A 15,127-nucleotide genomic window follows, 5' to 3' on the forward strand; every position below is an offset into this window, starting at 1 on the left:
AAAGTCTCTTTGACGTAGCATATTTGTTTACAATGATATATTCGATATATAGCTCAAGCTCGAGAATTCTTACCAGGACATGCCATCACGTCGCAGTAGTCCCACCTCCGTGTCGGGTTCGTGGTGTAGCACCAGGGCCGCTCCTTGTTGTCAGGGTTACGGCAGAAGTTCTCCTCCAGACCTGCATCAGGATGAGCCTGTGGTGTGTGGGGATGGCTGTGAGGAGACTGGGAGTCCCATCTCTGACACACCCGGTCTCCTGCCCTGTACAGATATACGGCATATAAACGTGTAAAGAGCCTGTGGTGTGTAGGGATGGCTGTGGGGGGACTGGGAGTCCTATCTCTGACACACCCGGTCTCCTGCCCTGTACAGATATACAGTGTATAAACGTGTAAAGAGCCTGTGGTGTGTAGGGATGGCTGTGTGGGGACTGGGACTGGGAGTCCCATCTCTGACACACCCGGTCTCCTGCCCTGTACAGACATGCACCTTCTTATCTCATATCATATTGATAGGGAATATAGGTCATAAATTACGCTAGGTGACAGTTACTCATCAAGCACCTGGATATGATTTTGGAAACGGCCAGACGTTTCAGATAGCATCCACTACCTTTCGTTAGTGACTGAAGGCTCTGTAGTTCAACCAATCAAGGTAGTTGACTAAAAGCTAAGAGTTGATATGCAAATGAGGTCAAGGACAAATTGTTACGGCTTCAGGAGTTTATTCTCTTGTGTCGCTAGATGGAAACCTATTTCATTCCTTTGTATTAAGGAGAGCCATGATTAAAGACCATGTTGTTTCTTCACTGGTCATAAGAACATTATTTTTCATGATACGCCTGACCTAAAGCGGACGATAACTGGTGGTGCACATTAATTGATGATGCACAACAATTGTTAGAGTACGATAATTGGTAGCATTGCGTTACCAAGAGTGGCACTGCGATGGACCCCACAGTAAAAAGACCAAGAGGAAAACCGAAGGAGAACTGGAGACGCTGTGTAGAGAAGGAGGTAAAGACGAAGGGGGTTTTCTCTAGACGAGGCACTGAGAATTGCTGCGGACAGACAGAGATCTAGGGACTTCCTAATGCCTCAAGTACCAGTAGGTACCGAAGAGGACTGAGTGAGTGTATGAGTGAGTACGTATACGTTACCTATTGACTGGACCTGCGTAGCTCCTTCCCTTATCCATTGCGTAGAAGCAGCGCGTCGGTGGGGCTGAAATTAGAAAACGTATATATGTATATGTGTTTGCGTGTGGTGGTGGGGGTTTGTGGGGTACTAGGAGGGTGAATGTAAAACTTAAACTTTGGACAATTGGCACTTTCATTACTACACTTGCAATCATTAAGCTCACATAGTTTGGACAGGTCTCAATCATCAACGTGTGGTATCTATACCAGCCAATGTCAAGTTTTGTCTACTAGCTTTCATTAGTCAACGCGGAAGTGCAACCAACATGTAAAGGCTAGGTAAGTAACGTTACAAATCTGATGATCATGTAATATCCACCCTATATGATTCCATGCAAATCTATAGTATAGCTAACAGGATAAGAAATTTATGTTTTGTCTGTAGGGGCAAATTTTATTAGTCAACGTGGAAGAGCATAAAGAAAAGTTACCGTCACAGGCGAAGACATCATCGCAGTACATCCACCTGATGAGCGGGTTGTTAGTGTAGCACCACGGCCTGTCCTTCCCGTCCGGGTTCCGGCAGTAGTTCCGCTCCAGCCCTGCCCGTTGGTAGGCCTGGGGAGTGTGGTTATGGGTGTGGGGGTACTGAGATGCCCAGAACTGGCAGAAGTTGTACCGGTTTGCACGGCCCCTGTAGCTTGTCCCTCTGTCCCGTAGATAGTAACAGACTGTTGACATATAACGTTACATCGTAAATGTTGTGCACGAAATTAAAGAACCTTCCGACGTGCTGTTTGAAAATTTCAGCCTTTATGTTTTAACAGAAAGGCTGGGCTAGGTTGGTTATTATTTTGCCCGTTCTTCTAAAATAAACGCTCATCCTACACTTGAAACAGCTACACTGAATACCTAATCTCCAAGCAGATTCCTCCGTGGCAAGACAGCAACATAAGCTGGGGAAGGACTTAAGTTAGCCGGCAGAGGAGTAAAATTGGCCATTTACTCCTCTGCCAGCTAAAGTCCTTCCCCAGCTTATGTTACTGTCTTGCCACGGAGGAATCTGCTTGGAGATTACTGAATACCAACCTAGTAGCGCGATGAAATGAAGGGAAAGATTATTGCAGAAGTAATCACAGAAAATAACAATCTTGTCGAACCCATTCTATCCTAGGTCCTGTTTACAGTTCAACGATTGCTTCTACGCAGAAAATTCTACAGGGAAGCAATGAAAGGAGAACCAACAGAATAGGTTGGTCTCTTCGTTGCCGCATGACACCAGTGGTGGCCACTGTGCCCTTCCTTATGAATGATTTAGTGCTATGCATACTTTGTTGGGGTTGACAGTAATTGCTGCATGACAAAAACTCTAAATCAGGATTGGATATCCCATTTTTTAACCCTGAAAAAGGGGAAACATGTGCTAACTACGTACAAAGAGATGTGCTAATATACATAAAGGGTACAAAACTTTGACCCATTTTACCAAAATGTTCATTTAACGTCTGACTGATAAAAAAAGGATAACACCCCCATTATCCCATTTTTTAAAAAAATAGGCGTTTATGAACCTTTAACTAGTGAAAAAAAAGGCATAACACCCATAACACCTTCTGGTGAAAAAATGAGACAGTGGGGGTGTCATCACATTTTTATACTAGTACAAGATTAAACGATATGGTAAAAGAAAGGAAACAACTCATCATAAACACGATTGCCACCATTTTTGCCTTGCCGCGATAGCGGCATGGCCTTGTGGCCACTATTTTCTTGGTTGGTTCAATGGTTCCATGGTTCCATGGTTCCATGGTTCCATGGTTCAAGCAATGTTAACCCAGCCCTTCCAAAGGCCCTTCCAAAGGCCCTTCCCAGTTCTCTTTCTCGAGGACAAACTTACGGCTTAGGCGACTAACAGTACATCCCCGTCAATCTTTATACCTCCCTTTTACGCATTCGATAACAGTTGTGGTCGGTACTGAAAGCCTCTTAACATCTGGTTACATCGAATGAATGAAGCGTTCGTATGGTAATATTTCAAATCCATTGAAGTAAATATATAATCAAGTGAATTATCTCGCATAATAATTTGCATTACCTATTCATAAAGATGAAATAAATGCCTAATTAGACCAATGCATTGCATGTGAATATATAAGTAGGCAATGACGTCATCGAAACGTCTCAAGAACGTTTGACTAGGTATTTCAACGCTACCACGAAAACCCTCTGCCGTACGCTGTTTTCCCCGACGATCGCCCCGATTTGGCCGGGCGGCGGCGCCGCCCGATCCAAACGCGCCAAATTTTGGGCCGCGTGCCCCTCAGAAACGGAGGATATGTGACTGAAGCGGCACAAATAGAACCTTTTTTGACGCTATGGATGAAGAATTTCAAGGTAAAATACTTGATACAATTTGTAGTGTTTGGGGGAGGGGGGCATGTTGAAGAAAATGTGCTTTTGAACAATTTTTTCTCAAGTCAATCCCAGCAATATAATTTCTATGCAGTGTTTCTTTATCCATGTTTTAGTCATGAAACTTACATGTATGTAAAATGTTTCTTAGTAATTTTTTCTTATTAGTTTATTGCTTTCTTTAGCATATTGCTTTCTTTAGCATATTTTACATATGGATCATTGATTGGCCTGTTGTGTACTACTAGTATTTCTTTTTACTTGTTGAACTTGAGGCACCATGGTAACTTGAGGTACCTACAGGGTATGCCCAATTTTTAAGAAAATCTCAATTGTATTTTCAATGTCATCGTTACTGTTGGTGTGAATCATCCCTTGCCTCGTTCCAAGACTAAAATACCATTTTGTATTTTTTTCACTTGTTGAACTTGAGGCACCGTGCCCCCTGATATGGGTCAGCCGGGTAACCTATGCCCAAATTTTTCAAAACACTAATAGCATTTTTGTTAACGTGAAAAATTTGTGCAACCAGATTGTGTATTCTTTGTCAGATTGTGCCAAGGGTTTTTCTGGTGTAGCAGAAATCATAAATATGTACTTACCTGCAATATTATACTCTTGTCTCTACTATCAGCCAGGTTCCTACCGACCGGGCGAGGTTGACGCAGTTGGTACTGAGATTCAGTCGCAGAAGATGGCTCAGAAACAGTGACACTTACCTCCTTCCATCTTGTTGCAGGTATTTATCTACTTAATCAATGATAATAAGTTAATCTATTCCTTACCCCAACTTGCCTTTCTTTCTTTATTGAATTCTTCATTTCATTATTGGATCATTCTGAATCTTTCGTCACAAGAAAGAAAGAAGTCATAAGAAAGATGATGATGTAGATGAACATCAGACGTGGTACTGGAGTAGGTCGTCATCCCCTCAGATGGAAGAACATTATCACCATGATGGTAGACATGTTAATCATGAAACTCAAATAATTTTGTTTTTCAGGTGGAGTGTAGATTGCACCAAGTACCAGATGTAGCTGATATAAGACTGGAGAGCGGAGCGGAGATATTGAATGGTAGAGGTCAAACATAATGTTGACAAGTTGTGCAGCCAGTGCTATTAGCATTAAGTTTGTTAAAGAATACTGTTGCTACCAGTAACCACAGAAAATGATGAGTAAGCCTGTTGTTTTTGTAAAAAGTAGTTTACATTGCATTATACTATTTATAGTATTGATTAAATAAGGAGAAGTTCATGTACCTGCAAGTACATCGAAGAAATCTGTGTCGATTGTATGTATCCTGAAGACTGAGCCTTTGACCTTGAAAAATGTTGAACTTGTCCTAATAAATTTAGTGTTTACACAATGTCTACCTATTGATATTTTATCTCTTATTAGTACAAACATCTGTCTTCTATATTTTATTACAAATGTATCTAAGTGTAAAGTTGTACTGTTGATACAGTGTAACATCATGGCTCAACATGAAAATAATGCGACATATTCACACACTTACCTTTCACCTTGACCAAGTTGACCTTGTTATAAGGCAATTAATATTGCTGATATTCTATAGATGTGACATTGTTGGTAATATAACATACCATAATGTTGTGTACATTGCAAAAGTATATGAAGTATGATATTTAATCTTCTACAATGCGACTCAACTGGTGCAAAAAACACCATTGACTGTAACCCAAAATGTGAACTTTTAAACCCAAATTTACTTATTTCTTAAAGAATAAGGTAAGATGACAATTATTGTGTGAAAGGACACCAGTGGGTGCTGCATACATCGACCCTGTGTAAAAGCATAATAAAATGCCATGAATGTTCAGAACTCTGTGGAGTGATTCTATGTAGTACATATTACGGGGAAATAAGATAAAACAAGCTTTGCAGCCTTTACTTACCTTTTCATCACCCCTCAAAAAAGGTATTTTTTTGATTTTCATGGTTTATCGCGCAGCCGGCCATATCTGAGGGTAGGTTTTGGCAACTTTGTGGAGCCATATCTCAGCAACCGTTCAAGCCATTCGCTTCATCTAAAAAGCATTTTACTCCTCTTGGTTAGCTCTTTCAGAAACAGTAAAAACAGTCATTGTATTGTGTTTTTGCCAAGGCACAGCATTTTGCCTTGCCGGGCTTGAAGTGCTGACCTACTTTTTCCTGACGATATCCCTAACACGCGGCAAGGCACAACTTTTTTAAAAAGATTTCTTGTTTGGACTGCCCCGTTTTCACACGTTACAAAAAATTCAGTACTAAATAAATTGGCTAAATATATGAAGTCCGAAGACTCACCACAGTGCTGCTCGTCACTATTATCTCCACAATCATCTTTGCCGTCACATCGAGTAGCCGGGTGGAACAAGGCTCCATTCTCACAGGTAGACGCAGCTGAGGAATGTTAAGGGACATCGTTCAGACAATTTTGCGTTTATTTTGACTTTCTGTACCTACTGGTAAGCAACACAAAAGCTGAAATAACAACAGCACGTCGGAAGGTTCTTTAATTTCGTGCACAATATTTACGATGTAACGTTACATGTATATGTCAACAGCCTGTTACTATCTACGGGACAGAGGAACAAGCTACAGGGGCCGTGCAAACAGCACAACAGTTTTTGTAGTGGTAGGACTATACACAAGCTGTAAATGTTCTGTAGATATGCTTGAAGATTACAAAACTGGCGTTCCACTACTCTCAAGGCAGAGGTTAGGCTCCGGCTGTTTTTTTTGACGTTTTTTTAGTCGTTTTTATTGGGCTTTCTATTTTGTCATTTTTTTGTGTGTCCGGGTTAGGTTTTGACACAGAAAGATATAATTAAAAAAATAGAAAGCCCGATAAAAACGACTAAAAAAAATTTTGTCATTTTTTGTGTGTGTCCGGGTTAGGTTTTGACACAGAAAGATATAATAAAAAAAATAGAAAGCCCGATAAAAACGACTAAAAAAACGTTAAAAAACAACCGGAGCCTAACCTCTGCTTGGAGAGTAGCGTTCCACCAGTTATGCGACATATAAGATATTTCAGCCACTGTACTCACGACAGTTGGACTCGTCGCTGCCATCGCTACAGTCTTCTTCATCGTCACATGTGGAATATTGTGCATCTTGCGTTCCGATCTTGAAACAAGGAATGTGGGTTTGAGCACAATATTTCTGCATCTCTGCACACTGTCCATCGCTGCAGGTCATCAAGCCTCGCCGCTCACCTTTGTGAAGTAGAAGTAGAAACATTTTAGTTAATGGAAATCACATGTTTGAAAAGCTTTAAAAGCGAATATTGTTTTACCTTCAAGCTGGGATAATGAAATGTTAAGGGGACTCATCTCCAGAGAAAGATGTTCTGGTTTTGCAGATAATATTTTTCTGAATCCGAAAGCATAATTGTATTGCCAATTTGGCTTTAAAATGGGGCATGGCAAATGTTCACCCCTTGGCTGACTACACTCCTTGGTCAATTTTCATCTTTTGCCACTGTACGACATGCTTGGAGATTATAAAAAAAGAGGGAATTAAATGTCTGAACATTATCTGTGATCTGTGTCCATACTTACAACAGTTCTGTTCGTCTGTCCCGTCCCCACAGTCATCACTGCCGTCACACACTTGTGTCTTGTTGAAGGTGGCTCCATTGGAACAGATCTCTTTATCTGTATTCAAGAAGGCAGAAATTGTAGAAGTGTCATTGTGTCTATAAGTGATAAAATTTGATAGCACCACTCTATCACATTAATTCACTAGTGAAAGATTTAAAAAAAAAACTGGTCTATATTTTTGTCTACTAGAGAAAAAATGTGATAGCACCCGTGTCACATTTATTCACTAGTATATAGAGAGTTATTGATATAACAATTCGAAAACGTTATCACAACTTTTACAACTATCACATTCTCTGTCCTAAAATACAATTCAGGGCTTAATAAATGTCATAGATAATCAAGTCTACAATCTGCACACATCAGGTTCATTCATTTGACAACATCTGCATTGCACACAGTCAACAATAGCCGTACCGCAGTTGTTTTCATCGCTCCCATCGTCACAGTCCACTATCCCGTCACAGATAACCTCGTGCACGTCACAGTCTCCGTCTGTGCAGACCGTCCTCTCAAATCCGGAGCAAGCTTGAAGAATGGATGAAGGAAAAGGACCTGTTAAAGGTTCAGGCGACGATTGATGCAGACAATGTGTTGCAGTTAAGGCCAAAATGTTCCTGATATTATGTGAATGGGCGTTTGATCTGTTTTGAAAAGAAATGAAACTTTCCCCGACAAATACCTGTTATGTGATATGTTTTATTTTTGTTTTATTGAAATTTCAACAAGACAATTAAGATCTAGAGTACATCCCAGACAGCAAACATGCATACCTTATACAGTGGAACATTTACATGTACATAGAAAAACGATCGCAGGACCTGTATGTGACCGCGCCCTAATAAGCACTCACCCTGGAAAAACTTAACTTCGCTGATTTCTCTCCTATCCCCACGCGGGAACTGCAGGCGCCAAGACTGTGCCGTGGCGAGGAGCCCGGTCAGGTCAATTTCGAACAGCTGTATCTTATAGTTATCTCTAAATCGACCTATTTTGTGTGTCACTTCTTCCCACTCTTGTCTCTCCAAACGCAAGACTTTGACGCCCATGTCACCAGCACCAACGTCCACGTTATCGCCGCCCAGGTCTCCTGTACTCTCGCCCCTGTCGCCTCGACCACCGTACGACCTTCGTAACGAAATGAATTAAAGATTACAAAAATGCTTCAACAAATTGTTTCGCAATGTATTTATTTTGGTAGATCGTCTTTTGGAAGGGACGAAGAACGGGGGTCCCGTGTTCAACAAGGAGGTTGTACTGTCTCTATATAACCCTCTTGGTTCGAGGAGGCACCTCGACACGTAAACAGCCTCGTTACTCAGATTGGGTAGATTCCGTTGCAGTCTTCGGAACGAGGCTGTTTTTTAGGGGGGGGGGGGGCGTTGGTCCGCGATTTTTAACGCTGGCTATCTTCTCTTGTGCTGGGAAAGGGAGTTTGCTGTGGAAGGGAGCTTGCCGTGATAGCGATTTATTGCACGTTTTCGCAAAGGTATCTTGAACCAGTCTGTTTCAGTCATATGTGTGTGTGTGTGTGTGGGGGGGGGGGGGGGGGTATGTGGGGGATGGTTAGAATCTGCGCTCTAAATAATCAAAATGGTTCTTTAGGACGCCTAGCAGGTTGCTCTGGATCTGCAGGGTCGTTGTACATGTACATCATCAAGTGCAAATGATGCAAACTGTCACTTGATTTGCATATTTAATGAGGAATACCTATATCTGTAGTGTTTCCATTATAGGACTCAAATATCTGTAATATATGTAGTTTGTGGCTGGTGGAACATTGACAAATACCAATTATGCAAACACGTCCCTAATTTGCATAATTAATGTTAAAGTGCCATAATTCTTCTAAGTGATAAAGATTAGACAATCAACATTGTGATCGGTATAAGTTATCTAAAGGTGTACATTACCAAGCATAGATTATGTCAATGTGGAAGTCATTTACACAATCAGACTATTTCATGGAGATATTGTTTATTTCTGTTTGCCTAAGGCCATGTCGATTCTATCATATGGACAACATTCACAATTTTTCTCCGTTTCAAAAAAAAAGGTGTCGACCATAATATAAATCGTAAAAAGCAGCTGCACAATAACAAATATATGCTGCAAATTAAAAAAAAAATGATATCAGTAAACGGACACTAATGCCGTAGAATGCCAAGGTGAATTCCAAAGTCAAAGAAGAAGGTATGAAAGAACAAAAACGAAGAATCTTTTGTTCAGTATACCATACTCTGTGCATTCAGCCATTTGTTTAACCGTCCTGATCACTTAGATTTCATGATATAGAGATTTTTATTTTATTTTTCACACGATCGCATCAGATTTGGGGTTCCTAGAAAATGGCATCCATACAATCAAATAGGCAAGGCCTAATATGTTAAAAAAAGCTTCTACATGCGGATCCGAGAGAGCGTCATAGACGTCTGCAGGTTAAACGTCAGCTGCCAGTTTCTCTCATCATCTCCGCGTCTCCACGTCGTCTTGACGTTGGAGTCCAGGACGTAGCCAGCAACCCGTCGGACGCCGTCGCCGTCCACCCATTCGTCCGGTGTCACCCATGTAGGGTCGGTCTCCACCCAGCCACCTGATGATAAATATAGAAAACAACACAGTGTATTCCGTATCACCCGACTCGCGGAAGGGCTTGGACCGAGGGTGATGCGGAATACACTGTGATGTATCTTATTTATGTTATACCCACCTCAGAAAACATATGTTTTGATGCGAAACGCATAATCAGAAGTTGAGAAAATGTTGTGTCATCGAACAAAAAACTGTAACAACAGCAATGTTCCAACGTCCGAATCAGGTATTCTAATTTTCGACCGCGCCGCAATGGCATGCGCGGAGTACGATCAAATTATTCGATGGACGCCTTTGTGATAAAACTTTGAAGCCTGTGTGATACGACTTTTTATCATCCGGTCCGGAACACCTGTATCGAACGTTATCGCGCGGCCCAGGTATGACATGAAAAACCTTTCATTAGTGATTCACGGAGGTATGTACAAAGTCGGCACCTCGAGTCTGCGATCTCAAAAATATATTTTCACTACGATCCGTGACTTTTCCACCATTGTGCAATATTTTGGTATTGCCGTCCGATGTTTGCAGGTCACTGATACTTTTTTATTTATTTATCTATCTGAGTGGGCCTTTGATTTAATTTTGATTACTTGTTGTGATGTTCTTCTATATTACGATGGGGTCTTCCACCCAGGCCAGGAGGCATTGAAAAGTGCCATTTAGGCGATGTGTTCTTTCTTGTCTAGGATGAATAAAATAAACTGAAACTGAATTGAGCCCCCGTCCGATGTAACAAGGTAGATTTTGACCCACACCCTCGAAAAAAAAAACCCCGCTAAATTCTCTGGCAATTCTAAAATTCGGCGGCCATTTGGAGACCAACAAATTTGGATGAAGCCCATTGATAGTGTGATAGTGGCTTATAGGGCCTTCACATTGAAACGGAATTATCAGGAATTATTCAGAACCAACCGGAATGAGGTATTTGCAAAATTCGTGCCACATTCGGGGCCATTCGGGTGGAATTCTTTAACGTGCGTGGGGTGTGGCGCTCCCCCAAAACACGGGACTTCCATTTAACGTCCTATCCGAGGGACGGCCCTAGCCGATGCTTGGTACTAATTTTCACCTGAATAAAGTGAGGAAAGTCGTTTAAAGTAACTTTTCAAAGGGCAAAAATTCTGTGACACGGCAGGATTCGAACTGGAGACGTCCCGGTGCTGAGCCAAACACGCTACCGTTAACGTTGCGCCACGATCGCACAAAGGGTACGGTGTACCGGTGCAAAACCATTTTTCTTGTTGGACCAGTCCAGAAAAAAAAATTGGACCTGAAAAAAAATCAGTGGAACGGATTTGGGACCGATTGGAGAATTAACAGATTATACCGTGAGGCGTGTTTTGGGGTTTATACCAGCTCAAGAAAGTGACAATAGCGAAATAGAGGAGAGTTTTTTCATCGCCCTTTTGAACAAGTTTCTATAGTCCAACTTGGTCCAAGTTAATAGAGGCATTTGTGTTGTTTACATGAAGATAGGATTTTTAAACGCTAGTAGAAGTCGGATTCTCCATCAAACAGATTCCTTTGTAAAGAAATGGATCATTGTTTTGAGTATTCCTCATTCACAAGTTTTCACAGGCAATAAGGACCAGGTTCAGGCCTGGACCTGGTACTCTGTCCCCGGCCCATACCGTACCTGTACCTGAATGTTCTGTACCGGTGTGACAGCGTTCTCGCCGGGGGCGAAATCACTAGCGATCTCGCCCCCCCGGGGCGAAATCACTAGCGATCTCGCCCTCCCCGGCTAGTGATCTCGCCCCCCTACCTCGCCCCCCTTTAGCGATTTCGCCCCCCCCAAAAAACGGGTTTACATGACATTTTAGAAGTTGATTGGTATAAATCACAAAATGTAGTTTCAGAATGATATAAGTACACGAGTTTGATACATGAAGTCTCTACAATGAAGTGACCACAAAAGAACTATGTAATGTCTTTATTAATTATGCAAATATTAGGTATTAATTAGAATAACGCACATTTTGGTATATGTGGATAAGGGATATCTTCACCTCCAACATGACTGTCTTTTCTAGTATTTAGGAACTGATGCCTTTACCCGTGTTTCTTAAGACAGGTACTATACCAGTGTTTGTGTAGCATTTAGCAACAGCTATATCAACTTGCGCGTAGATAGAGTTTATAATGAGAAACTATTATTCACGTGTGTTTTTGTTAGTGCTTTGGACATGTTTCCAGCACAAGAAAGAAAACACTGTGACAAATTGAAAACATATAGCTGACGTATTCCGTACCATAGACGGTGTTGATTTATACGTTCGCAGTAGCACTGTTTTATGCCACCTCAGCTGCAAAAATTGTCTTTTTTCATTTCAATGTCATGTTTGCACCGAACAATATAATATCGACTTTCGAGGTATGACATCTTACGGTACGGTAATAAGGTGCCATATAAGTACCAGGTAACACACCGTATACGTTACTCCCCAGGTGCAGTATAGTACCAGGTAGCGCACCTGTAATATGTAGTAGCCAGCTGCTCTGGGGGGGGGGGGGCGAAAACGCTAAAGGGGGGCGAAAACGCTAGTGATCTCGCCCCCCCCCGGGGGGGCGAGATCGCCGGGGGGGCGAGATCGCTGTCACACCGGCACCACCCCTGCCCTGAACGACCCGTCACACCTAACATATGCTTATTACTCCTAAGTGAGGCCCGAACGTTTTGATTACCCCTTGTAATTCTGTAGTTGACTGTGCAAGTATGCTGTCCAAAGTTGATGGAAGGATCCAAAATAAGATGTAAGGTCATCTAAAAATGGGTTGACAACTAAGGAATGGTACCATACATGCTAACCGACTGTATTATCATTCCAAGACTACGTTGTTTCACAATTTGACACTAGGTGCTCACCCGTTATCGAAAATGCACCTGGCACACAGTAGTACAGACCCCAAAGCAGCACCAGTGATGTCCTGGTGGTAGACAGATTCCCCATTTTGCCGCAAACAGCTGGCTCGTGTCGTACAGCTACACTACACCGTCACCAAATACAAACTGCCGCTCCAAGTTTCGTCCCAACAACAGTAATCATAGCGTGCAATGCGGAATGCTTTTATCAACTGGCTCGACTGGATGAAGAGTGGTAAACTCGGTCGCAGGCTCTTCGGTGGCCTTGTAGCACTGCTTACCAGCTGTGTTCTGATGGATCACGATTCTTTCTAGTGTCCTTCAATCGAGGCTAGCTGACTGGCATTCTTATTTGCAGCTTCATGGATCAGGTGATAACCATTAGGTGTATACGTCATCAAATATGTGTTTTTCCCCGTATTTCGGTGGGGAATTGTTCACAGAATATTCGTATGTGTGTAGCTCCAAACTGCAACAAATGTCAACGCCATCTCCATCCAGAACCGGACCATTCCGATATCATCCTACTGCAAAAAAGACTACCCTCTACGAAAATAGACGATTCCCAAAAAAACGAGCCGCCCTGTGCAAAAATGGGCTAGTCCGAAGCCACCGAGTGGAGGAATGCTACTAATTAAGACTACCTTCTCTCGTTCTGTCACGCATCCCAGTGACTTGGTACCAGTCGGTTCGATCGCGGGGAGACTACGCTCCGCCCACTCGTAGATGAAGGCATGTGCACGCAAACCCAGCACTGTTGATTACTTTTTAGTCGCACACCACTGTGTCAGGGTGGACCCAGCACACGACGCACCATCTATATTTCCACCTGATAAGCTGATCATGGCGACCGGCTTGCTTCTGTTTGTATGCCTGCTGTCCATCGACCATGCCTCTCCTCAGATTGCCGGCACAGGGGAAGAGTGTCCCTTCCCGTGGGAGGTCAGATGTGAAGGTAACGGTCCATGCATCCATAAAAACTACCAATGTGACACTCACCATGACTGTCCTGACGGATCAGACGAGGAAGACTGCTGGAACAAACATTGCCCCGATCCTTACTACTTCAGGTGTGAAAGTAGCGGTGCCTGTGTTCATCCATTGCACCAATGTGATGGCCCCGATCACTGTCCAGACGGTTCAGATGAGGCAGATTGTTGGAGCAAGGAGTGTCCCTTTCACGACTATCTAAGGTGTGAGAGTAACGGAGCCTGCTTCCCTCCAAACAACCAATGTAACGGTAACAATGACTGTCCTGACGGCTCGGATGAAGAGGATTGCTGGAGCGATGACTGTCCGGATGGAGAATATTTCAGGTGTGAAAGTAGCGGAGCCTGTGTCAGGGAATCAAAGCAGTGTGACGGTCTCATTCACTGCCCTGACGGCTCAGATGAGGAAAATTGCTGGAATAAAGAATGTCCCCATCCCGACGATTTCAGGTGTGAAAGTAGCGGGGCCTGTGCTCCTATATGGTTCGTATGTGACGGCTTCAATGACTGTCATGATGGCTCAGATGAGGGGGATTGCTGGAGCAATGACTGTCCGGTTGTTGGAGAATATTTCAGGTGTGAAAGTAGCGGAGACTGTTTCCATACAAGTACGTATTGTGACACTATCGAACACTGTCCTGACGGCTCTGATGAGAAAGACTGCGAAGACTGCAGCGATTCTGAAAATTTTAGATGTGAACGTAGCGGACTCTGTATTTCTAAAATGGGCCAATGTGACGGGTTCGAGCAATGTTATGACGGTTCAGATGAGGAAAATTGTACGAGCAAAGAGTGTCCCAATCACCAGGACTTCAAGTGTGAAAGTAGCGGTGTCTGTGTCCCACCAGATGTGAAATGTAACGATAAAGATGACTGCGACGATGGGTCAGATGAGCGAGATTGCTTGAACATTGAGTGTTCCCATCCGGACGCTTTACGATGTGAAGCCAGCGGGGCCTGTGTCCCTCCAGAGGACCAATGCGACGGTGTGGATCAGTGTCCTGACGGTTCGGACGATGAACATTGCACAGCCGACGATTGTCCCCCGAACACCCATTTCTGTGAGCGTGGTCCATGCATCGCAGACACCAGGCGATGCGACGGCGTCACTGACTGTAAGGACGAATCCGATGAAAGCATTTGCGGTAAGCTCAACTTCTCATAGTCTTAACCATACATAACCTGGGGTCATGTGACATAACTGTAGGGTGTTTTGCCCAGAACCCAAAGGTCCTGAATTAGAATTCTGTCATGCTACACTATAGTAGCGGTAGAACTATTCTGTGTGTGCCCTTCAGTATCTATTCAATATCCTTTTTGGAGATCATCCAAATAATTTTCTTCAGCTCTTAATTTTCTCAGACAAAACACAGCTAGCTGTACACCTGAAAGGTCAGGTAGAGACAAAGCCACACCTTTTGAACAAGATGCTGAGCTTTGAAATCTATTACCTTTGCTTAAAAGCACTGGCGGATCCAGAAATTTGCGAAGGGGGGGGGGGCGCACATCATGACGCG

The 15,127-nt window shown here is 43.0% G+C and overlaps 2 protein-coding genes across 2 annotated transcripts in view; one reads left to right on the forward strand and one right to left on the reverse strand.

The window, feature by feature from the left end:
* Positions 1-12,709, reverse strand: part of LOC118407361 — a 17,782-nt gene extending 5,073 nt beyond the window's left edge. The window contains exons 1-10 of the mRNA XM_035807825.1: positions 12,643-12,709; positions 9,567-9,756; positions 8,017-8,291; positions 7,581-7,691; positions 7,122-7,217; positions 6,609-6,776; positions 5,863-5,958; positions 1,633-1,872; positions 1,163-1,226; positions 106-216 (exon numbers count right to left, since the gene is read on the reverse strand). Of these exons, the coding sequence (XP_035663718.1) occupies positions 106-216; positions 1,163-1,226; positions 1,633-1,872; positions 5,863-5,958; positions 6,609-6,776; positions 7,122-7,217; positions 7,581-7,691; positions 8,017-8,291; positions 9,567-9,756; positions 12,643-12,709 (1,418 nt within the window). The remainder of the gene's footprint in view (positions 1-105; positions 217-1,162; positions 1,227-1,632; positions 1,873-5,862; positions 5,959-6,608; positions 6,777-7,121; positions 7,218-7,580; positions 7,692-8,016; positions 8,292-9,566; positions 9,757-12,642) is intronic.
* A 755-nt stretch (positions 12,710-13,464) lies between these two features.
* Positions 13,465-15,127, forward strand: part of LOC118407362 (low-density lipoprotein receptor-related protein 2-like) — a 7,965-nt gene continuing 6,302 nt past the window's right edge. Inside the window, exon 1 of the mRNA XM_035807826.1 lies at positions 13,465-14,755. Within this exon, the coding sequence (XP_035663719.1) occupies positions 13,465-14,755 (1,291 nt within the window). The remainder of the gene's footprint in view (positions 14,756-15,127) is intronic.

The sequence above is a fragment of the Branchiostoma floridae genome, unplaced genomic scaffold, assembly GCF_000003815.2.
Source record: "Branchiostoma floridae strain S238N-H82 unplaced genomic scaffold, Bfl_VNyyK Sc7u5tJ_1326, whole genome shotgun sequence".
Lineage (NCBI taxonomy): Eukaryota > Metazoa > Chordata > Leptocardii > Amphioxiformes > Branchiostomatidae > Branchiostoma > Branchiostoma floridae.